This window comes from Alosa alosa, chromosome 14 (assembly GCF_017589495.1).
Source record: "Alosa alosa isolate M-15738 ecotype Scorff River chromosome 14, AALO_Geno_1.1, whole genome shotgun sequence".
NCBI lineage: Eukaryota > Metazoa > Chordata > Actinopteri > Clupeiformes > Clupeidae > Alosa > Alosa alosa.
Window position 1 is genome coordinate 33019855 of NC_063202.1, and position 23760 is coordinate 33043614.

The following is a 23760-nucleotide window of genomic DNA, read 5'->3' on the forward strand; positions in this document are numbered from 1 at the left end:
GATCAGTTGAGGTGGTTACATGAGGCATTTTAATAAGGTTGGGCTATCAATATGATTGCACTGCAAAAAATTTAATCTAACCAAAAAAATGCTTAACACACTGTCAGCCATATTTGCCAGTTTAAAAAAAGTCAAACTCTTATTAAATTAAGTCAAATGATTTTACGAGAAAGTAAAAGTTAGGTAAATCTCTTTATACTAAAAACAATACCAAGTAGATTTTTTGATATATATATATATATATATATATATATACACAGTGGTGTGCATAAGTTTAGGCACCCATGATAAAGTTGACTAAAAAGAGGAATAAAAAAAAATCATCTTTTGGAAAATGATCCAAATGCACCACTTTATGTGAATAAATAATGTATCGGAAATAAATAAATGTTCATTAAAATACAAGGTGCATAATTATAGTTACATTTTAGTACCATATTTTCTGGATTATAAGTCACATTTTTTTTCATAGTTTGGCTGGTCCTGCGACTTATAGTCAGGTGCGACTTATATATGAAAAAATATATAATTGAACATGTTTTTAAATGTTAATTTATATTAACTGACATGAACCCTACATGAAACATTACGTATACAGCCGCGATAGAGCGCTCTCAAATGCTCAAGTTCTGTGCACTATCAGTCAGAGATTAGTGCTTGCACTATGCCTGAAACACACGTGCATACCTAAATCCTCAAATTATGGCCGGGATTCTATTTATAGCCGGGCCTCAGATTCGGACAAATAATGGCCAGTACTAATTTTGTTTTGATTTAACTCATAAAAGACCTCTTAATATTTTATATTAAGGTTTAATATTGTTGCCAATGAAAAGTCATTGTCCTACACTATGAGTCTCCAACACGTCGCTCTCAAGCTACCAGTCACTTGCCGCCCCCTTCTGAGCTTGCCAGAGGCTGAAGCAGTAACCTACATTTAAACACAATTGTTGCTGCCAGGCATCAGCCTACAAATTCTATAAAAAAGTAAATCATGCATAATTAAAAAAATAACTCAATTTAGGCTATCGTAGACCTCTTTGGCTATACGGAATAAGATTTCCAATACTGCACAGCACACGTTCCATGAATGAATGAAAGCGCAATCTCGCAATAAGCGGATGGAAATCCCGACACTCTTTCAACTACATGAAACTTAATAGCGAACCATCTAACACCCCACAGATTTCAGTGGTCATCAGTCCCGATATTAAGCAATATAATCAAACAGTCCAAACGTAAATTTAATCCCAAATTGAACATCTTCTGATTTTGATAGCCTACCGGTATGCCGCTCCAAACGAAAAGTAGGCCTATGTCTCACAATAAAATATTGTGTTAAAATATAACAATAACATATTCTTGAATTTCCCCTTGGGGATCAATAAAGTATCTATCTATCTATTAGGGGTGTAACGGTTCATGTATTCGTATTGAACCGAAACGGTACGGGCGTCACGGTTCAGTGCATGAATTTACACGGAGAATACACGGTATAAAACTTATTTTATTAATTAAAAATTAATTAATGCCATGCGCAATTACTGTTAAGTAGCGAGAGTTACGGGAGTTCTTTAGCGACACCTAACGCTAATCTGTAGCCTCGCCTTAGCTCTGAAGCTCTGATTGGCGCCTATGTTTTTTTTTTCAGGTCGTCGGTCGAGTCCATCAGTCATTAGCAGCACTAAGGTTAGACCCACAAGAGGTAGAGGATCCGCTGGTCTCTTTAATATCGCAAGTTTGAGAACTTCAGTTACAGTAACGTTAGTACAGGCGAAAGAGTGGTGGATAAGATGAAACTGTGTGTCGGGCGTGGTTAGGTATGTGAGTGGAAAAATGCTACACATATTGAAGCCATCACCCAGATGATGTAGGCTACCAATCACTGAAGCGAGGGAAAAAACTTCCCCGCGCTTCAGCAGCCTTTGGATACACATACAAATAGGGCCAAAACCTATGGCTTAAATTAAATGATTTAAGAATGACAGAAAGCTATGTAAATCAGCAAGTGGTAATTACCTTTATGTTGGGGTAACTTGTAACTTCTCACATGAGGAGCTGGTAGTGTTAGGTGCATAGACAGTAAAATAAAGTAACGCTAACCAGGCTAATAAACAAACCATGCTACGGTGAGTTAACGTCAAAGGGCAAAGTCATGTGACTTCTAGTTGTAGTCTGTTTATGAAATGAAAGGAGCAATTTCATTTTTTAAAAAAGGCAAAATAGTGATTTTCACAGTTAGTAGGCTAGATTATTACTTTACACACAATAAAAAAAATATTGAGGCAAATTGTAGACCCTTCCACATACAACTAAACACATGCAGATGTTGAAGGTCTTGCTTAAGTGGATTTTTAAAAATCATTTTTCTATGTAATTTGCACTTTCAGAAATAAGAGATGCTGTAGGCCTATTTTCAGTTTTATAGCTGATTATCTTATTTTGTTAATAAGTTACAGATGGAGTCTGGGTACTTATTGTACTGTTTAGCCTACATCTTACACACTTCAGGCTGTTGCAGATAGCTCAGGGAAGAGACTGTATGACACTAGGTGGTACAGCCTGAGACATGTACAAAAAAAAATGCTTTCTGCATTTTTGTTTTGCTTTTCCCTCTATTGTACTGAACTTGTACCGAGCCGTGATGTCCGAACCGAGGTATGAACCTAACCGTGACTTCTGTGTACCGTTACACCCCTACTATCTATCTATCTATAATGCACCACGTAAGAAATAAAGGCCTAGCTGCCTCGAATACAAGCCTGCCCCAAATAAAGGTGCTGTGCTTTGCGCAGTCTAAATAAAAGACCCCAGGCATAATTTGAGGATTTACGATAGTCTGTCTCCATTCCTCACCCGTTATATAGACATGCATGAAAACATTTGAAAACAAAACTCACTGCCATACTGTATGTGACCCTGCCCATGAGAACCCGGCTAAAGTCGCCAGATCTTATTTTGAGATAAAGCGTGTTAAGTAGTCCTAGTCATAAAAAATGACAAAAATATGGGATATTTTTTTATACTTGTAAATGATGGCTTAGATACTAATGTAGTATTTAAATGATCTTTTCTGACATGATGGATATTAAAATTAACACTTTAATTGATGTTACGATTACATTTTCCCCCGAGAATAACCGGAAGTTAGTTCCACAATATCACATTTTCAATCGGCTGTGAGTTTAATGTTGGCGTAAAACATTCAGTTCAGGAACTTCTTTTTTCCCCCATTAGAAAGTTAATCCAGACCATAATATCAATGCGCATCACCTAGCTCTGTTTTCAGTATGGCAGGAAAGTTTCGACTTAAGCCAGGTATGGATTTCTCAATGGATTGCTTCGTATCAAAACGGACATTTCAGGAGAACTGATTTTTTTTCTTGAAGATTAACTTGTTATGAGTCTAACCAACCTATTTAAGGACGTATCATGCATGCTACCTCTTGAAACAATTCGGTGTTTAGACATTGACTGACCGTATGCAGCGCCACTGCTTCCGTATATGCCAGGAAAGTTGCGACTTAAGCCGGATTTGGATTTCTCAATGGATTGCTTCGTATCACAATGGACATTTCAGGAGAACTGATTTCTTTCTTGAAGATTATCTTGTTGTGAATCTAACCAACCTATTTTAAGGACATGTCATGCATGCTACCTCTTGAAACAATTCGGTGTTTGGACACTGTCTGTCTGACACAGTCTCACTGCTTACTTATTTTCAAATAGGAATTTCTCAAAAACCTAAAATTCAGAGCTCGGAATTCTCCAAATATTTAAATTGGCCTAACTCAATCAATATTAGGTATATCTTGAAAATTTTCACATTTCACATTTTCTACTGTGTAGAATGATCTGATGTAAAAAAATACGCAACATAAAAAAACGACTTTAGCTGGGTTATCACAGGCAGGGTCACATATATGTAATATTTGATCGCTGTTTTGCTACAAATGATCTTTCATGTAATGAATGCGCACACTAGAAAGTGAAAGTAGGCCTACTATGCGCTCCGTGTCTGTATCTGTCTGTTCACGTCCGCAATCAATTATAACGTTCCTCAAATGGAGAACGATCCCTGTTCTCTCGCATTATAGGCTGTCATGCTTCTGTGTTTGCAAAATTCCTGACTGTTCCTAATCCCTAAACTTTTGTTTTCCTTTCCTGTCGATAGCGGTTGATGCAGAAGCACCTAGGCTATCATTTGACTTAAGTGGTGACAAATCCTACTGAGAGAGAGAGAGAGAGAGGCACCCGCAAAGTGGTCCTGTGTGTGTCTCTGCATGGGGCTACGTTCAATTGAAGTCAGAGTTGCTCCGTCCAGTCAATAGCCATTATTAGATTAACGTTATCAGACAGCGCTGTAAAATGTGTGCGGGAATTTCTCGCATGATGGCTAGAGTTGCCCTTGGGCGCTATCTTAACGATCTGAAACGCAAGGATCAAATGCAAAGTGTAAGTAACTTTGCGGGCGGATCTTGGGCGCTGTTGCTATTTTACTGGTGGGATAAATGACTGTTGCGCCCGACGCAAATCTAAAATGGGGTGGTCTTAAGTAGCTACATTACTCATGGGTGTGGTTTGGGCATAACATGCAATAAACCAGTCAGAGCGTCATCTCACATTCCCTTTAACAGGCGCGCTTGTTCCACAGCAGATTGCTATTATGATGGCGGATTTGCCAGGCACAGCCAGGAGCGGTTCACAGCACTATAAGGACTGTTCCGTTGGGAACAGTTTGCTATTGATTTTTCTTCTTGACAAAATGTAATACAGAAATGTCACAAAGACATAGTTTCCGATGTTTTGGGATCACTCTCACTAAATCATAAGGTTATGAATGCATGGTGATATTTTTGCAATGTAATCTAACATTACCTCACTATAGATGATGCACCCCTTCTGTCAGATCAGCTCTCCTCTCATGCTGCTGCTGGGGAATTTGGGTTAAATGGCATCGGCATGCAGTTCAGCATCACGTCTCCTTAAGTCCTCTAATATTTCCTAATTTATGTCATCAACACATCCGTGATTTGTGGAAATGTGTATGTTATATTTATGCCTATTTTTTCACATGTTAATGGACACCACCATGATTTCCCTCATGTGGTAGGCTAATATTTTTCCTTGGAATTATGTTTGGTTTGCAGAAATGGGAACAACTGTGTCCGTATAGATGAGAGGAGCAAAACTTTGTCGCTAGATTTAGCAACTTTTGCCCATCTGTGGCAACTGAAAAGCTTATCTAGAAAAATGACAACAAATATGGCGACTTTTTCATGTGTCTGGTTATTTTTTTTTTCTCTTTGCGTTATCCTTCGGTTTACCCAGGCTGACTGCAGCAGCACAAAGTGTGAGAAAAAAAACTTCTTGGAACGATGGCAAACTTTGTTTAGTTGTTGAAACGTCAGAAAATCTCCCCTCTCATGCCTGTTTCATTAGTGAATTACATCGCAAATTTGCCCAAAGCGTTGCCCCATGATTATAAAAGGAATGACTGGCCTATGTAGTTAGCCCATTTTATTACAAGTAGATGTTCTATCTAACAGCTCAACAGAAAAATAAATAATCAAATAAACGATTTCTGTGGTGATTCTGCATTAAGTGCATTAATTGCTGTGTCTCACTTACCAGCTTAAAGCGTTGTTGCTGTCGTTTCTGGCAGTTTCCCTATTGGCTGATAACGATTTATTTTTATCAAAAGTTCCCCCTCCCCCGTGGGGAGTAGTAGCTGCGTTAAACAAATTTGGTAGCCAGAAAAAAAGAACATAAACAGAGGATAGAAAATATAAAAAAGGAGGGAGAGAACGCAAAGAAGGTAAGCCTATGGTTCTTGACTTAACGTTAAGGCTTAACGCTGTGGCATGGTTGCTTGCAATTGTATGGTTGATCTATATTATTTCAACTAATTGATCTGAATTGATTGATGTTTCTCCTGGTAGCCTGTGCTCATCTGTGCTGCGTGTGTATACCTAGGCCATATGGCTGTCGCGGTCGTGGGCGTGCGTGCGTGCATGTTGCTCCCCGGCCCAGAATAACGTAGAACCGGCCCTGTCTAAAATCAAAAGACAATCACTGTGCGTGTGTGGTAACGTTAACTTCTGGTCTTGACTCACTGCAGAATGCAGCGGCTTGTTCACTGCACTGGAGAATTCAGCTAAATAAGTTAAAGAAAACGAAACAAAACTTCATATTGCTATAATTGACAATTGAAATCGAGGCTTAGGATGGAGTGATGTGGAGGAGCGACGACGCATCCCCCCTCAGAATTTTTCACAAATCGCACCCTGACTTGGTGTTGGCTTGTCAGTCAGTGTGGAACGCAACCTCAAACCAACACAGATGGCAGAATAAGGAACTGCAACCTAATTTCAGTGGCTAAAGCTCTCTGGAACATCTAGTGGTTCTCATATGCATTGATGGATTTGTGAGATCTCGCAAAACAAACTCGAGATCTCGCAAAAGAAAGTCAACATCTCGCAAAAGAAACTCGAGATTTCACAAAACAAACTCAAGATCTTGCAAAAACAAACTCAAGATCTCACAAACCTAGTCAGTGTTTGTCCCCAGTACATATCTTTTCTCAGTTTTTTTTTTATCTTCGTTTTTTGGGGGCCAAGCAGCGAAGCTGCGAAGGCACCCATTGTGTTTCTATGTTTTCTTCCCTATTATTATAACGCTTCTGTCACTGAAGTCAATGGCAGCCCATAGAACCGTCTGGTAAAAAGTTATGAAATTTGGCACAGTAATTAGGCACAGTCCCATGATTAATTTCACCAAGTGTCAAGTTGGCACCTCGAGCGCTCTAGTGCCACCAACAGGCCAAAGTTGGACGTGCGTTCACGCACGTAACTTCTGACCCGTTGGCCCGATTTTTAAAAATGAGGTATCTTTGGAATCCTTGGACCAAGCAGAGTTCAACGCACCCTATGACATCAACTTCCGCCATGATGGATTTTAGTGAAAGTAAAACTAATTTTTCACAGGTCACAAATTTTGTCCGATCGTCACCAAACTTGACACACATGATCTTCAGACCAAGCCTCACAAAAGTTGTGGTGTTTTGTCTCCGGAACTAAAACCGTTCACCCGTAATATCCAATCGAAATTTGCGGCAAAGCCGCCAAACAGGAAGTGAGCTCATATCTCAGCAACCCTTGCATGTATCAAAGCCAAACTTAGTGCCTGTACTCAGGACCCAATCAGGGGGACGCGCAAAAAATATGGTGACCTTTGACCTCTAGGGGGCGCTGCAATTAAGAAACATGCCTTTTGGCCTGTAGCTGCTGTTGTGTTTAGAATTAAAATGCACTAGTCATGTCTGGTAATACTGTTGGAGGTCCTTAAGCCGACCCACATCAACTTGTGATGTCATCGTAATTGATTCGGCCGCCATATTGGATTTAATAAAAAACACAAAAAAGTTTTCGCAGGTCACAGATTTCAGGCTGATCCTCACCAAAATTGGCAGAGACCATCTTCAGAGCATGCCTGATGAGTGCATTGCTTTCTGGAACAATTGACAGAAGCATTGGCCTGTAACAGCCAATCGAAATTTGCGGCGAAGCAGATGCAGCAGTGAATAGGTTGGAAATGATTGCTTTTCAGCCACCTGATGCTCATTCTGGTGTAGGCTGCGGCAAAATACAGAAAGTAAAGTGTATCAATTAATGTACAAGTATATTAAATCAAATATATTTAAATTAGGTTAAAGTTGCCTATATGAGTAGGAGAAAAGCAAACCGGAGTAAAGGAGAATTAAAGGGCAATCACCTTTTTTTTTGGGGCACGACGTGACGTAATCAATATGCAAATTCGCGTGTGACGTCATCTAGCGTCATTTAGCGACTTTTGGAGCTGGCTTTAGCTACTTTCCATTTGAAATAGTTGCCAACACTGTGTGCAGCACATGCGGTTAAGGAAGCGCGTCTGCAGGTGTACTACGGCCGCACCTTACCATCAGGCAACTCAACAACGAGAAACAATTTCCTCTGTGTGTATTCACACCAAGTTGACCTAACTTTTCAACTCTACACAGTATCCCATTAACTGCATGACAGTAGACTATTTACAATATTTTCTGTAAAGTAGAGTTTGTAAACACGTTATCATAACTTAATGCACACACAATTTTTGTTTGAGCAGGAGAGAGAATAACAATGCATGGACGCAGCAACTACAGAAATTGTAGCCAAGGCTACTTGCTGCTTTCTTTTACTATCTACTGTATGGTTGGAAGGATGGAGGGAACAAAGCAAAGCTCGGAGTTATTTCAGATGGGCAACAATAAGGTAGGCTAACTTGTGGTGCTTGTCAAAACCTTAGCGCAGCTGGAATAATGCTTAGGCTGATGTTAAAGCGCACACACTGTTTAAAGCCATACAACGGAAAATTGGAACAAAACTAAAAGGTAACTTTAGCCTTTATAGGGCTGTATAAAGTTGTCCAAATGAATAGGTCGTAATTAGGCGTTGTTGTTGTAAAGACATTGCATGTAGATGTTGTACTATATAGGCTACTTTTAGGTGACCAATGCACAAAGAAAACTGGGAAACAGACAAATATTATCAAGGCTGAATGTTTCCGTGTGTGCACGGGGGTGTCTGTAGATCTGTGCGCATAACATTCATTCCTGCAGGCCTGTGGCCATGCATGCACCCTTAAAATAGCATCTGAATTTGCGCCACTGACTTTAGACCAGGATGTTCCTGGTCTGTGGCGGAATTGTTTTCTGCAAAATATCAACAGGGAACGTGGGCGCAATTGCATTCCCTAATTTAAACGTGTGCCTGTGGAAGGAAAATTCCAATATGCGCTGAATGCAAAATAGGAAACACAAAAGCGGCAGTATACAAAGTCAATTGCGCTTGAGTGGATGATATGGCCCCTTATGTGTGATTTTGGGAACTCTATGATGAATAGAACTGAAATAGATGATGATCGAAAACTCTTTATCTTGGACATTTTATCATAACTCTGCTTTTGATGGTTGCCGCTTTGGGTCGAATCAGTGACGCATGCACGTCAGGTCAAAACCAGGCCATTTATTTTCGTGGGTTTATCACTAGGTGGCAGTCTCGCTAGGTCAATTCCCAGAAACTTTACAGGCAACACTTCTTTCATAAAAGATGCTATATCTCCATTTCGAGAAAAAAACAGGGATTTTGATGAAAACTAGCCACTGTTTAGCTTGGGATTTTCAGGAACAGAGGCATGTAGAAATAAACGGGAGCTGAGTTTTTATTAACACACAACTGAGAGCTTAAAGTCTCACCTTTCAAGTGAGTCACAGTATGTGTCCATAGCCTTAACATAGAATGCTGTGACTCTACAATCGTCAACAGTGATCTACATTGCTGGCACTCTGGGCCAAATCTTCTGAAAACAGCATGGCATTCAAAGTGTTAAGGCATTAAGATCAATTTTCAAAATATTATTTTTTTATTCCTCTTTTTAGTCAACTTTAGCATGGGTGCCTAAACGTATGCACACGACTGTATATATAAGAACACATACGATTAATAACCCTTGGTTAGATAAGCAGTTTTTGCAGTGTAAAAACAGAATTTTAGGGTCCATGTTTACGGAGGTGTTGCCATATTCATTTTGGATGGTTTGGTTAAACTCAAACGCAACTTGTTATTTGATGCTAAAATTATCATTATTATTTTATTATTGTCCGTTTTATCAGTATTGACAGTGTTACAGTGAACTGTTACAGAGAGTAAATTAAACTTACTTTTATAGGGGAGATATGAAAATGTTCAAAGAAGCTGAGGCCTGAACTGTCTGTTCTAGATGTCTCCATCAACTGCTCCTGCAGTGTGTCTAAATCCTTCACAATGAGCTGTGGTTGAAAATACAAATACATTTTAGGCAAATCATGCAAACACAGTATACAAACATCCACATACGGGAGTCATACCTACCTGCTTTTTACTGAATTGGTTGTCAACAGAGGGAGTAAACAGAGAGATGAGTGCTCCTAAGAAACCCTGATCAAGCCTCACTGCCATCTCCTGTACAAGTGCCATGAAGTACCTGCAATTATTGATGTAAATTATATTTATTTATTCAGCTGTTATTGTATAAGTGAGTGAGTGTATGAGAGAGAGATAGAGAGAGGTCATGGAATGACAAGAAGACTCACTTGAACTGCATGACTTGGCTGTGCTCATTAAATCTGATGATAACGCTGGCATCAATGAATGCTTTTGGCTCTAGGGCAAATCAAAGAAAACACAAAGGAATAGTGAATATTCCACTCTGCAGGTGCAAATAATCAAAATTCATTTAAAAGTTAAATTTTTTACCATTGTTCATTTCAAAAAGTGAAACCATCATATTTTCTTAATTCATTATACATAAAATGAAATATGTAAAGCCTTTTTTGGTTTTGGTCTTGATGATTAGGACTTAACAGTTCATGGAAATCAAAATCCAGTATCTTAAAAAAATGAAATGAAGAGTTTATAATGTCAACATTCTGAAAAGTGATTAACTAACCTGACTAATCTGAAAAACTAAATGTATGCACTCAATACTTCTTTTGCATGAATGACTGCATCAATGCAATGTGGCATGGAGGCAATATGTCTGTGCCACTGCTGAGGTATTATGGAAGCCCATGTTGCTTTAATAGTGGCCTTAAGTTCATCTGTATTCTTGAATCTGGTGTCTCATTTTTTTCTTGACAATACCCCATTCAAGTCAGGCGAGTTGGCTGGCCAATCAAGCACAGTAATACCATGGTCAGCCAACCAGTTACTAGTCCTGCTGGAAAAGGAAATCCGCGTCTCCATGAAGCTTGTCAGCAGACAGAAGCATGAAGTGCTAAAATCTCCTGGCAGACGGCTGCATTGACTCTATAAATCTCAGTGGCCCAACACCAGCAGATGACATGGCACCGCAAATATTCACTGACTGTGGAAACTTCACATGGACTTCAAGAAATGTGGATGCTGTGCCTCTTCACTCTTTCTCCAGATTCTTGGGACCTTGATTTCCAAATTAAATGCAACATTTATTTTCATGTGAAAATAGGACTGTGGACCACTAAGCAACAGTCCAGTTGTTTTTCTCCTTAGCCAAGATAAGACGCTTCTAATGTTATCTCTGATTAAAGAGTGGCTTGATGCTAGGAATGTCAAACTTGTAGCCCATTTCCTGGACACATCTGTGAATGGCTCTTGATGCTCCAGACTCAGTCCACTCCGTGCGAACAGAGCTGTCGCAACTGGGCAGGCGGGGCAATTCTATGAGAGGAAACTGCAATGACACTGTTGTCGGCACCCTCCCCCCTAATGAGGCCCCAGCCTGGCAAAAGGTTTGTTATTTCAGAGCGCAATATATTTCATGAAGCTCAATAATAATAAGGAACCAGGATACCAGCAAGGAACTTCTCAAAAGTAAAGGAAAACTACTCAAGAACACCAATTTCGGAATGAACGACCAATACCCACGGGAAATAAACAAACGAAGGAAAGCTCTCTACCCCATACTAAAGGAACAACGGAAAAACAATATACGTACAGTCTTGGCAGTTGACAAACTATACATAAACGGACAATTATTCAGAATTTTTTTGCCTGATCAGGCAACTTTTTAAAACTGATCATTTTCGCCTATACAAGCTCCTCACGTTCCTCTCCATCTTCAGCTAACTCCATAGACAATAAAATAAATGATCTAGCTGCTTCAGGTTTTGCGGCCTCCGCTACATGACATCAGCCCCCACAAAGGAAATAGGTAAACACAATGAGTTAATTGTGTTAATATTTCGTAACGTGTTATGTATTTGTGTTATGTACATGTGTTATGTACTGTCTGTTTTTACTTTACTTTACTGGCTAACTCCCTCCTTTTTCAGTCTATGCTCCCTGCTCTGGCTTCGTTCATTCTTCTAATTCCTTGAGTTTTCTGGTAGACGCTCTATTCGTTTCAGTCTCTCGCGCTGGTTTCACTGCAAACTGTGCGCAGCCAATGGGCGTATGAAACGGCATCACAGAGCATTACGGCACAGTGGTCATGGGAAATGTAGGAAGTACTGCCAGGGGGGGATATATGACCGAGAACAGAGCATATGTATGTATGTATCATGCACGTAATGCCTCATGCATCACTGGCCAAACTGGCTGGTAAGTTTTTATTAACACACAACAATAAATTTTAACCCGCATTTGGCGGGTTGGCGGGTGCTAATTTATAACCCTGACTAGCAAGGAGTTAACCTCAACTCGTTTGTTCTCAGAAAAACATGCCAGTGATTTTAAACCTTCATTATGTCCTCAGCTGTAGCAACATTGACTCTGCAGCTTCTGTCTTTACTCACCCATTGACTGAGGTTGGGTGAAGTTTGGAGAACATCAAGCAATTTATATCATGTGGACAGCATCCAAGCATCCATGGCTTTCTCCAGCTGATCTTCCTCTTCACAACATGATGCGAGTTTATTCATTGTCCTTTTTTGTCTCAGACATTGCTGTGGATCATTCTTTCTCTTGTTGCTTGCATACAAGACTGTGCTTTACCCTACCCATGCTTTCTAACTGGCATCAAGACCAAACTCTACTCTTCCACTCTGTCCAACAATATCCCTGTGCTGCAGTGAGTCTTTTGTATGTTTAACTGCTTGTTGTGGATTCCACTTCTTCCCTGTTTTCACTGTTGTTTTCACTGTTGGGGCGGGGTTCTTGACGAATAGATCCCTCCACTACGATTCATCGACTGACTGGTCTTACCAAATTTAGATTTCTTCACCAAGCTAGTCTTCGCACACTCCAATATTCGTCTGACATACAGCGGCCTAGTATCATCCCAGGTAGGTCGAGACAGGCAAGGGCGGGGGGAGGTGAGGGGGGATTTCTCTTTTAACCGCTTCAGTGATATCAAAGTAAACTGTTTCTCTCAGGGTTGTACACTGTCTATGTGAAGCCATTAACATCATCTACAATTGATTGTGGTCACTTTGAACCCAAGACTGCCTTTTAGCGATGAATTATTCATTGATTAATAGGGAGGTTTATACAGGACACCATATAAGATAAAACCAACACTGTTTACACTACATGTTTGCAAAATAAAACAAATATTCACTAGGAAGAAGTGTTTGTTCTTCTGTAAAGGGTTTACCTGAGTCCAGTGCCAACGACTTCGGTGGTGGCACAGGATGGAAGACTACAGGGAAAATGGCACCAGGGAGCTGGTTATCCACCTGCAACCATAACAGTCCTTTGTAATTATTTTACCATCATATAATTAATTATACAACTTCCAGCTGTTTTAGCAATAGTGGCTTAGTATGGGTGTCACTTTACTTCAATTTAATGTTCGATTATTAAGTCATGGTTCGATTTGATTCTTGTTTTTTTTTGTTTTTTTAATTGTGTTATTACTATTGCATACCTGGCTTGAGTTCCTACCGTGAGCTACTTAACAGAACATATATATTATTTTATTATAGATGTGAACATACTGAAACTAGAAATGTAATGCTGGAGGAATTACAGTAGTGGATGGAAAGCTGCTGGCTTAAATGTTGGTTCACTTAATCTTTGGGTTCATACAAACCCTTGTACCAAAAAAACCTTGTGTGTCAAGGCGTTCTTAAGATATAACACTCAAGGTGTTTTTGACCTTGACATTTGACCACCAACATCAATTCACTTCATCTTTGAGCCCATACAAACACTCATACCAAATTTCAGGCATGTATGTCAAGGCATTCTTGAGATATCGCGCTCAGAATATTCATGGACTTGACCTTTGACCTCCAACTCACTTCATCTTTGAGTCCATACAAACACTTGTACCAAATTTGAAGCATATGCGTCAAGCCGTTCTGGAGATATAATGCGCAAAGCATGAGATATGGGAATTGCACTGGGAGCTTAACGAGCACAGCTGGCTTTAGGCCATTATGACATCACAGCCTCCATTCAAGTCTATGGGGGGAAAATGAGCTTTTTAACCTTTTTAATCCCCTATTTCTCAAAAAATCTAAACTTTGAAAAAAGTTTTTGTCCAACTCCAGACCTACACAACAGTTATTTCAACATGTCTGTACGTTAAGCGGTTAGAGTCGTATTCATTCTTGAAAATGTAAAAAGAAAAGGTTATAAGAAGAAGAAGCCAGGAGATTTCAAGATAGTGGATTCCATCCACTATAATTAAATAAAGAATGATCTGATTTAGCTCCTTCCGAAGAGGCACAAGGTAAGTGTTTAGTGAATATTTATTGCAATGCTAATGTGTTTTATGCCTTAAAGTACACTTGGACTGTACCCAGAAATTCTTATCACTTTCTACGTTGAGTAAGTTTGTGTTAACATGAATGAATGAATGAACCATAAAATATTCCCCACACCAGTGATTTCAGAGAAGCAGGATAGGAGTTTGAGCTCAGTTGACGTGTCTCCAATATCTACAGTGGCCATGGTGTCTTATAACTGGAAGCAAATAGGACACATCCAAAAGCCTTGGACACACTCTAGGTAGAATGCATTTGCCGGATGTTACGTCAGACAAGTCTGTCAAGGCTTGTCAACCATTCTCCTGGAGGAAAGTTCACAAAACATTTCTTCTCAACTTTTTTTCGTATGTTGTCTCATAAGGCTCTCCAAAACCGCAAACAAATGTAACCCTCATGAAGGATGCTCTATGCTTTTGTAGATTGCCGGGCAGCAGGGATAATCAGAGGCGCTATGCACTGATGCTTTTGCTGCCGCAACATCAATACAGTGGATGGCACTCCTTCTCTGAAACATGGACACAATGGCCTTCATTGTGTGCTCTACATAATGATGTGTGTTAAATGGCAAGTGACCACTGCCCGTGGACTTATTTTTGACCCAATGTGTTTCTATCTTTTCTTATTATTATTACACATCTTTCCTCTGCCATTGGAGTCTATAGCAGTGTGGAAAAGACCGGGCGTTCTTTTTTTTCTGTCTCACCTCCGTGTTCTCCCAGGTCTACTACGCACCTCCCTGAACTATGAAACACTGTTCGTTCATTCATTCATTCATTCATTCATTCATTCATTCATTCACTGATATCCGCAAATAGCGCGCTGGTCGCATCTCCCCTTCGCATACATACACACACGCACACACACAATGTTACTGATTAAAACTTCTGTGTTCCATCTCCCCGTTTGCTACAATGTAGGATCCCATTGCTGTTCTGTAACATACAGTACATACTCACTTACTGATACCGACACTTTCTTTCACTGTTGCGTTTCTCTCGCCGTCTTCCGCATTCGTGATGGTCAAACAAGAGTGCACTATGCGCCAGTACTATTTAAAGGACTGTTTGGGTCATGGGAAATGGTGTGGGGGAGATCAAGTATTCTGTTTTTCGTGTGTATGTGTATCAGTATGTGTTGTCATCCGTTATCTAATTCTGTGTTGCCTGCATTGCTATAGAAAACAAACTGTTGTAGATGGGGAAATGTTATGGGGAGCCATTGGTGCCAAAATCACTTAATTGATTTGCCAGAAAATTAAGATGTGTTACCTATAGTTGATTTTCTCCCAAATGTTGCATTATGGGTGAGAGTACCTATATGAAGCAGTCAGTTTGTGATATGAGGAGAGAAAGTAACAGCTGTTTGTGAGGCTGTGGTGGTATGTTACCGTGTTGTGGAAAGTACTGGACTAAACTGCTGTCTTACTTATTTTGTTTGTTAATATTTTGCCTCGTGGGAAATAAAAACCCCTTTCCAACATCAGTTGCTACTGTGACCTGTCCTTCCATCCTGCTCGAACACTTCCAACCCGTTTGCACAATCCCAAAACAGTGGTCTGCCCCGGGCAGTATCACAAGCAGCCCATAGAACGTTTTTGTGAAATTGGGCACACTGATTGGAAACAGTCCCATGATTCTTTTCACCAAGTTTTATAACGGCACCGCAAGTGCTCTAGCGCCAACAACTGGTCAAAGTTGGATGTGTGTTCATGGACGTCACTTTTGACTCACTAGGCTAATTTTCAAAGTTGAGGTACCGTTGGAATCAAAATATTAGATTTTCCGCCAAACATTAAAAAGCTTTCTTTGGACAAAAATTTGGCACAGACCATCTTCAGATCATGCCTTACCACCGCATTACTTCCTGGAGCCATTGACTAAAGCGTTTGCCCTATTAACAGCCAATTGAATTTGGCTGTGAAGCCACCAAACATGAAGTGAGCTAGTATCTCTGCAATGCTTTCATATCAAAACCAAACTTAGTAAATGGACTCATTACACCATTGTGAGGATGCACAAGACATTTGGTGACCTTTGACCTGGGAGCTGAAATTAGCCGCTCCATCTGGCATGCTCTGTGTGTGTCTGAAGCGCTTTGTGTTGCACTCTGTGCATGAAAAATGCGCTATACAGTATAAATTAAATACTTAGATCCACACTTTTCAGTCATATACATCTGGGGCATTTTTTCGCTCCAGATATTCCATAATACCGTAAATAATGGGGGCAACAACCTATAAGCACTGATAGTTAGCTTGCTAGTTAGCACTGACAACAGAGTCTGACAACAATGTTACAAGTAAGAGTGGTACTACCTAGGTCCCTTCCTTTACTTTTGGACACCACTGTACCTGGAGAGAGTGAGGAAGTACAGCCCCTATTAATTTCAAGGGCCCATGTTAGGCTAGATACCACAGACAAAAAAAGAGAGGGGGTTAGATTGAAAAGTTGAAAAATTGATCAAAATTACATCTCTATCTTGAACTTTGAAATCAATGGTAGAACCGATGATGCCTACACAACCGATTACTCCCACACAAACCAACCCCCCCCATACACTCACACCACCCTCCCCCCCACACACACACACCATTTCATCATTCCCCCACCCAAACACACAACATACACCCCCACACACACACACAGGTACACCTCCCCACCTACCCCATTACCCCCCACACACACACACCATTTCATCATCCCTCATTTCATCATCCCTCTCCCACCCAAACAACACACAGCATATCCCCCATACACACACACAATATACCTTTTTAATTACTACTTTTAATGTATTCTTTAAAGGTGCTCTAAGCCATGTTCACTTCTGTTGACGTTCAAACAGAACAGAGATCTAGCTCGCTACTCCACCCCCCCTCCCTCCATGCAATTAAAACTCTCCTAAACGAGCATTGTCGGTACTTGGCTGGAATAACTTGTTAAGTTTTTGCGGTCCAGGCTGGACCAAGTTGTTTTTGTTGCCATTTTTGGAGCCTGGACTGTCCCCAGAGAACGCAGTTTTTTTACTCCGTGTATTCAGGGCACAGGTATCTAGCAGATGGTGAGGTGATGTTTGGTGTTTGTGCCAAAAAATGGTTTAGCTTAGAAACCGCGTCACGTCACTTAGAGTAACTTTAAAGTTGAGCAGGCTCTTGAGCAAAAGAATTTCATTACTTATAATTCCTTTTATGAGCTAACTTCACAATGCTGTGTGACTTAAGCTACATGATTAATTATTGTTATACTCTGTAGTGCATGTGTGTTTTACCTGTAACCAATGAAGTTGTGCCCTCAGACTCCTCTGGTGTTTTGACTGTTTATATTCAACTTGAATCCCGGCCAGGGAATTCCTCCGAATTGGACAGAAGTAAGGCTGACGCATCTGCATTGGTAACTTTCCAAAATTGACCTTTCCCACAAAATTACATGAAAATCAGTTGGGTGTAAAATGATTGGCAGCTAGCTACATATCTCACTGCAAATCAACTATGTACACACATTAAGTAAATGTTTTAACAGACAGTACGCAATACAGATTATATGCGAAAGACAGATACACACCTGTCATTTAACTATAAAATAGTAAATATAAAACAATCCCAAGAAAAAAGAAAAAGGTTCAACAGCATTACATTATCAAAATAATACATGTTAGCATGCCTGTAAGCCTTTAATAAATGCTAAATGTGCTGTTTTAGCTTGTATAAGTGCTGTTTTAGCTTGTGTAACTATGCAGTTTTGGCAATTTCTTCGCTATTTTCTTGTTTTTTGCTCGCAGTTTTATCTGCAGAGCTCCCCCTACAGCTTCAGAGTATATTTTTTACGACACTCCTCAGTCAGTCTGCCGTTTCCTCTTTCCTTGTTCCTCCAACAGCGGTTTACCCGCTTTCTGCTTCTTTTAGCTGGCTCTGCCATGACGAATGTCTGAGAAACTCCATCACTACCTTGTTCTAGCCGGTGCCTGGTGTGTATGAGTGTAGAGCAGTAAAGCAATTTGTTACATCATGAGACAGCGAGACTTTCTGACTCTGAGGCCGGCGGCCTGCAGGCACAGAGTTGCAAAGCTGTTTTTCCCGCTCGCAGACACTAGGGGGAAGCAAGGCGGCCACCATTCACCCCAGAAAAAGTTATATTCATTCCACAATGACTCCAAAGTTGTTAAATTAAGGTAAATTAAGTAAAGAAAAACCGGCATAGTTCCCCTTTAAGTTTCCATGCTGCTTTACCGTTAAATGTGTTATTATTTTCATGAATCTTTCTACCTTATCAATGAAGTCAAATATGATACTAAACCAAACTAATGCATCCATGTAAAGTATATGGAACATTAAAATTATTACAGTGCATGCCAAGCAATTACTATTATTATTATTATTATTAGTAGTAGTAGTAGTAGTAGGAGGAGGAGTGTTACAACCCCAAAACAGAAAAAGTTGGGACGTTGTGTAAAATGTGAATAAAAACAGAATGTAATAATCTGCAAATATCAGGGAAACCTTTGATAACCATTGTCTATGTACACAGTTTGATACTCAATTCAAAAACTGCAGCCAAAATTGTAACAGCCAAAATTGTATTGAGACAGGATACATAAAATACCACGGTCTTATCTGGGCCTGAGCTTTTTTATAATGGACTGAGGTACTGTAACATGAAAAAAGGTCCTGTGGTTAGTCCAATCAAAATTTGCCATTCTTTTTGGAAATCATGGACTCATCTGGGCTAAAGAGGAGAGGGCCTATCCAAAGATCCAACCTATCCAACTTGTTTAGTGCTCAGTTCGAAACCCAAAATCTATGACGGTGTGGCATCATTAGTGTCTATAGCATGGGCATCTCGTACATTTGGCAAAGCACAATCAATTCTGAATGATGTATACACGTTTTGAGCAACATATACTGCCATCCAGGCAATGTCTATTCCAGGGAAAATCTTGCATATTTCAGGAAAACAATGCCGGATTGAATTCTGCACATATTTAAACAGTATTTCTTCATAGAGAAAGAGTCCAGGTGCTAAATGGCCTGTCTGCAGTAATTTGTCAAATTAGGTGCATCATGTAAAACATGACTAAGAACACCCCATATTGTTGGGCAACTGAAATCCTATATCGGGGCGTAATGGGACATTTCATTCTCAAAACTCTAGCAACTGGTCTCCTCAGTTCCTAAACATATACAGAAATTTTGTTAAATGAAGAGATGAAGCAGCAGAGTGGTAAACATTCCCTGTTCCAACTTTTTTTGAAACATGTTGCTGGCATCAAATTAAAAAAGAACATACATTTTCCATAAAATATATTTTCAACATCTAATATGTTGTCTTTACTGCTAAATATGGGTTTACAAGTTTTGTATAATATGATATTCTGTTTTTATTTGCATTTTACACAACGTCCCAACTTTTTCTGATTTGGGGTTGTAGTATTACAGTGCATACATGGTATCCAGTGGTTTCTATTTCTTTTTACTGTGCATGTGGAGCAATGCATTTTACTGTTATTCAGTGGCTTCTTTTTCTTCCAGGATTTTCTGTGTTAACTTAAACCGCTTTACATTGAAACTCCCGAAAAGTATTTTTCTCTTTTGTGCAATTTATACTTTTCAGAAATTAACTACACAAGCTTTTCCTGAAGGAAATACCAGTGCATGCAAAGTGGTTGCTAGGATGTCGCTAGGGTGTTGCTAGGGTATTCATTGTGGTTGTCCTTACCTCTAAATTGCTTTCTACTTTCACCCAGCAAGGCTCTTTAGCTGATGAGAGGTAATTTTGATATGCTTTCTCAAGTAAGCTTATGTTTTTATGGTTGAATGACTTCCATCGGTTCTTTGGCTTCATCTCCCACACCACTCCTGAACTGCAGTAAACATAAAAAATCACAGAGAAACATTTAGGCACATTTCACATTTCAAAAGAACAGCAGACACTGGGAAAGGAAGTGTCTGTAACACTTCCTTTCCTAGTGTCTGCTGGCTTTTGAAATGTGCATTTTAAATGAGCACTCAAGTTATTTGGTATGACACAATAGTCTCATTTTGCATTTAACTCTCATCTGATTATGACTGGACAGTGTGATGTTCAGATTTTTCAGATGCCATTAGGATGCTAAATTATAAACTCACATAAAGAATAGCTTTGTTCAGAACATCAAAAGTATTACTTTCACACAACAAATAATTGGGTAACACTTTACTTGACAGTATCGACATAAGAGTGATATGACACTGTCATGAACACATGACACTGTCATGACACATGAACCCTAACCCTAATCCTAACCTCTCACCTTAATCTTAACCCTACCCCTAAATCTACCCCTAATCCTAACTTCTTATGACAAAAACCGAATGTCACTTAATAACAGAAACGTTATGTCATAAACGTTTATGACTTGTTTATGACACGTTCATGAGAGTGTCATTTCACTCTTATGTCGATGCTGTCAAGTAAAGTGTAACCAATATTTGTTATGTTGTGTAGCACTAGTTTAACCAAAACCACTTCATAATTAAACATCTTTAGAATTCTGATGTTTGTACCATTTCAGTAGAAACATGGGTTGCGAGTTTGAGAGTGTATTTTGCCGACAGTGCATGAGCATTGTGGGCAGAGTCACGCCAAGGTTAAAGGGATACTTCAAAGAAAAAACAACCTAAGGTCTATTTATGGTTGATAACAGGATCAAACTTGCTCGTTTGGGAGCAAAATTTGAGTAGTTTTGGGCTAGACTGTTATTTGCATTAGCAACTAAATGGTTTATAGCATGTTGCAGCAGGCATAGAGGCATTTACAATCTCAATATTGTTGCGCATCTGCTCTGAATACTTTTTCAAAGAATAGAATAGAATAGAACATTGTCTATGCATGGGTTTTGTAGCCCAGGCTGTTTCAGAATAAGTGAAGACACTTTTGAGCGCACTGCTGCATGTTCTCATGCACCTACTATTTTCCAAATTAAGCACTTACTATATGAATGGAAGAGAGTGGACTAAGATTAAATAGTTCAAAGAGAAATTACACAACCTATTGCCTACCTGATTTTAGTTTCGGTGCCGAGTCATAGGCTTTGAGGTCGTTCTGTTTTCTATCAAGCGATAATCCATCCATATATTTGGAACTTGCAAATGCAGAGTCGTTAACCTACTAGATATACCAGCAAACTGGTGTATCTTATATTGGAAACAGAGGGTGGGAACATAGGCTACTAATAAAGCAGGAGCACCAGCAAGTAGCAGCCTACAATAGCCTAATAAGACCTTCTAGTATTTTAATATTCTCATGAACTTTCAGTGAATTTATGATGACATCAAACCTCTCTAAACTCCAAATATCAATTCAACACGTTACTTGATACAATGACATATTTATATTATTTTGGACACCCCTGTCTTTTGACTATAGCCTAGGCTACTGTCCTGCTTAGTTTTTCACATAGAACAGCAGAATGTCCTATTCTTACGATAAAAGGATGTTTGCATTTATTTGCCAATAGACAGATCAGAATTTAACGCTGGTTGCATGTGATTGGTTTATTTCACTTCACTTCAACAGAGAGGTCTCGCCTATTTTCAGAATCCCCGGCTTGACGTAGCTTCCCGCTACAATTACCATTACCGCTTTGCGACGAAACTCGATCCCATGATGTGTAAATTTAATTTAACCAAAATATACTATATTTCATCAACAAAGCTACAACACTATTTTTAGATTTTTTTAAAAATCTATTCTAGTGGCATCTATTGAGGACATTGATTCAAGGTGGACAATTCCATTCCCAAGAAGAAACTTTGAGGATAGAAGTTCAAAATAAGGCTAGTTGGATTGATTTTAATGACTGATTTTTAGTATTTTTACTGGATGGGTATGCTACAGAAGAATTGTTCTCTGTGTGGAAATTGAAAAAACTGGCTTTCCAGTCAGAGGTACAGTAGTCCTTAGATACTCTTAACCTCCATAATACACTGAAAAATGAGACTCAGAGTAAGAACACATGAGAGTAGGGATTTGGTGATTCCATGTCACAAAGTCAATTATTGTTTTACAATAACATTTTATACTCAACAATTTATAATTAGGTCAAAATACTGCCAACGGTTTCCTAAGCCTTTAATCATAATTCTCATTTTTGAGATGCACCTGTATGTTTTTGAATCTACCCACTGAAGAACTGAAATAGAAAATAGAGGAAATTTAATGACATGAAGAAGTTCAACCAGGCGCTCAGGTGAAGTTATCAAGTCCTCAAGCGGTGCTCTTGGGGTAGGGAAAATCCAATAAAGCAATAGTAGGTCCCAGGCACTCAAATATATAAGAGGAGAGGAAATTTAACTTTCAATGCAAATTAAGGTAGATGTTGAAAAATGAAATAAATTTCAAAATGTTAATATCACTTTTTGTACTATGGGTGCTAACGTCTGTCAATTAAAACCACATAACTTTCAGTGTCCCACCGGCGGGAGGGTTACCCCCCTCCCCCACCTCCCCCCAACATTCTAAATCAATTGTATGCACCATATTGCTATGTAGCATAGTAATGTTATACACCATGTTATACAATGTTATTTCAAAGCTTTGACTCTTGGGAATCCAAAAATGACAACTTTTTTCATGTACAATCTGTATAGTGCTTACATTCTTAGATTAATCTTATTATATCTCAATTAAATTTGATCCAAAATGCCCCCTCTCCCCCCCTTCCGCTTTTGGTGCTACCCTGACTTCTGGCTGCAGTGTAGCTGCAGCACAATAAGTAGATGCAACATATTGGGTACTGAAATATTCACAAGAATCCATAGAAATTGAATCTTCATGTTGTGTTATCCAATATTAGTTGTACAGATGTATAGGCTATCTTATACACACTCATTGAACCAACAAAGTAAATGCAAAAATAGAGACATTTTTGTAATCATTCCATATTTAGTGTAGTCATTCCATATCAGAACCCCTGAAGTATAATCCAAATACAAGCATGAAACCTCAAAGTGTTACCTTTCATTTGAGACCAGGATTATGCTTCTACACAAAGGGGTTCATGTGCAGTAAGCATTTGATTGTCAGTATGCATTTTGGATAACAACAAGTCCTATGGGGAGTATCCATAGGCATTTTACAAAACGCATGGGCATACCTTGGCAAATAATAGTCTAAAGCACTCATATTTTCATTCTATATTGATCTACTTTTGCACACAACTTCACAAGACCTGGTGCTAGGGCTCAGTTGTGTTTCTAAGGGATATCAAGAGACCTAGAGGGCTGAAATGTGGTCAGTTCAGAGATGCTTGTAATCCGGCAGAAAGAAAAAAACTATATTCTAGCCTCTGTAACTCTTCATCACACATTTATTTTGACTGTTTCCTACGAAAACTAGAGGTTCTCAGCTTTCTATAGAGGTCCAACATTTGATGGTAGGCCCCAGAAGAGGTGGGAACAATGCCCTTTTGTAAATAGGCACAGTGCAATTTCAGGCAAAAACTTGAAATTCTTTTTGAGAGTTATGCTGTTAAGG

General features: G+C 39.3%; 1 protein-coding gene across 1 annotated transcript in view; it reads right to left on the bottom strand.

The window, feature by feature from the left end:
* Positions 1 to 23760, bottom strand: part of vps13c (vacuolar protein sorting 13 homolog C) — a 382259-nt gene that overhangs the window by 64389 nt on the left and 294110 nt on the right. The window contains 6 exon segments of the mRNA XM_048262721.1: positions 9740 to 9847; positions 9930 to 10041; positions 10151 to 10220; positions 13132 to 13213; positions 17519 to 17659; positions 19963 to 20107. Of these exon segments, the coding sequence (XP_048118678.1) occupies positions 9740 to 9847; positions 9930 to 10041; positions 10151 to 10220; positions 13132 to 13213; positions 17519 to 17659; positions 19963 to 20107 (658 nt within the window).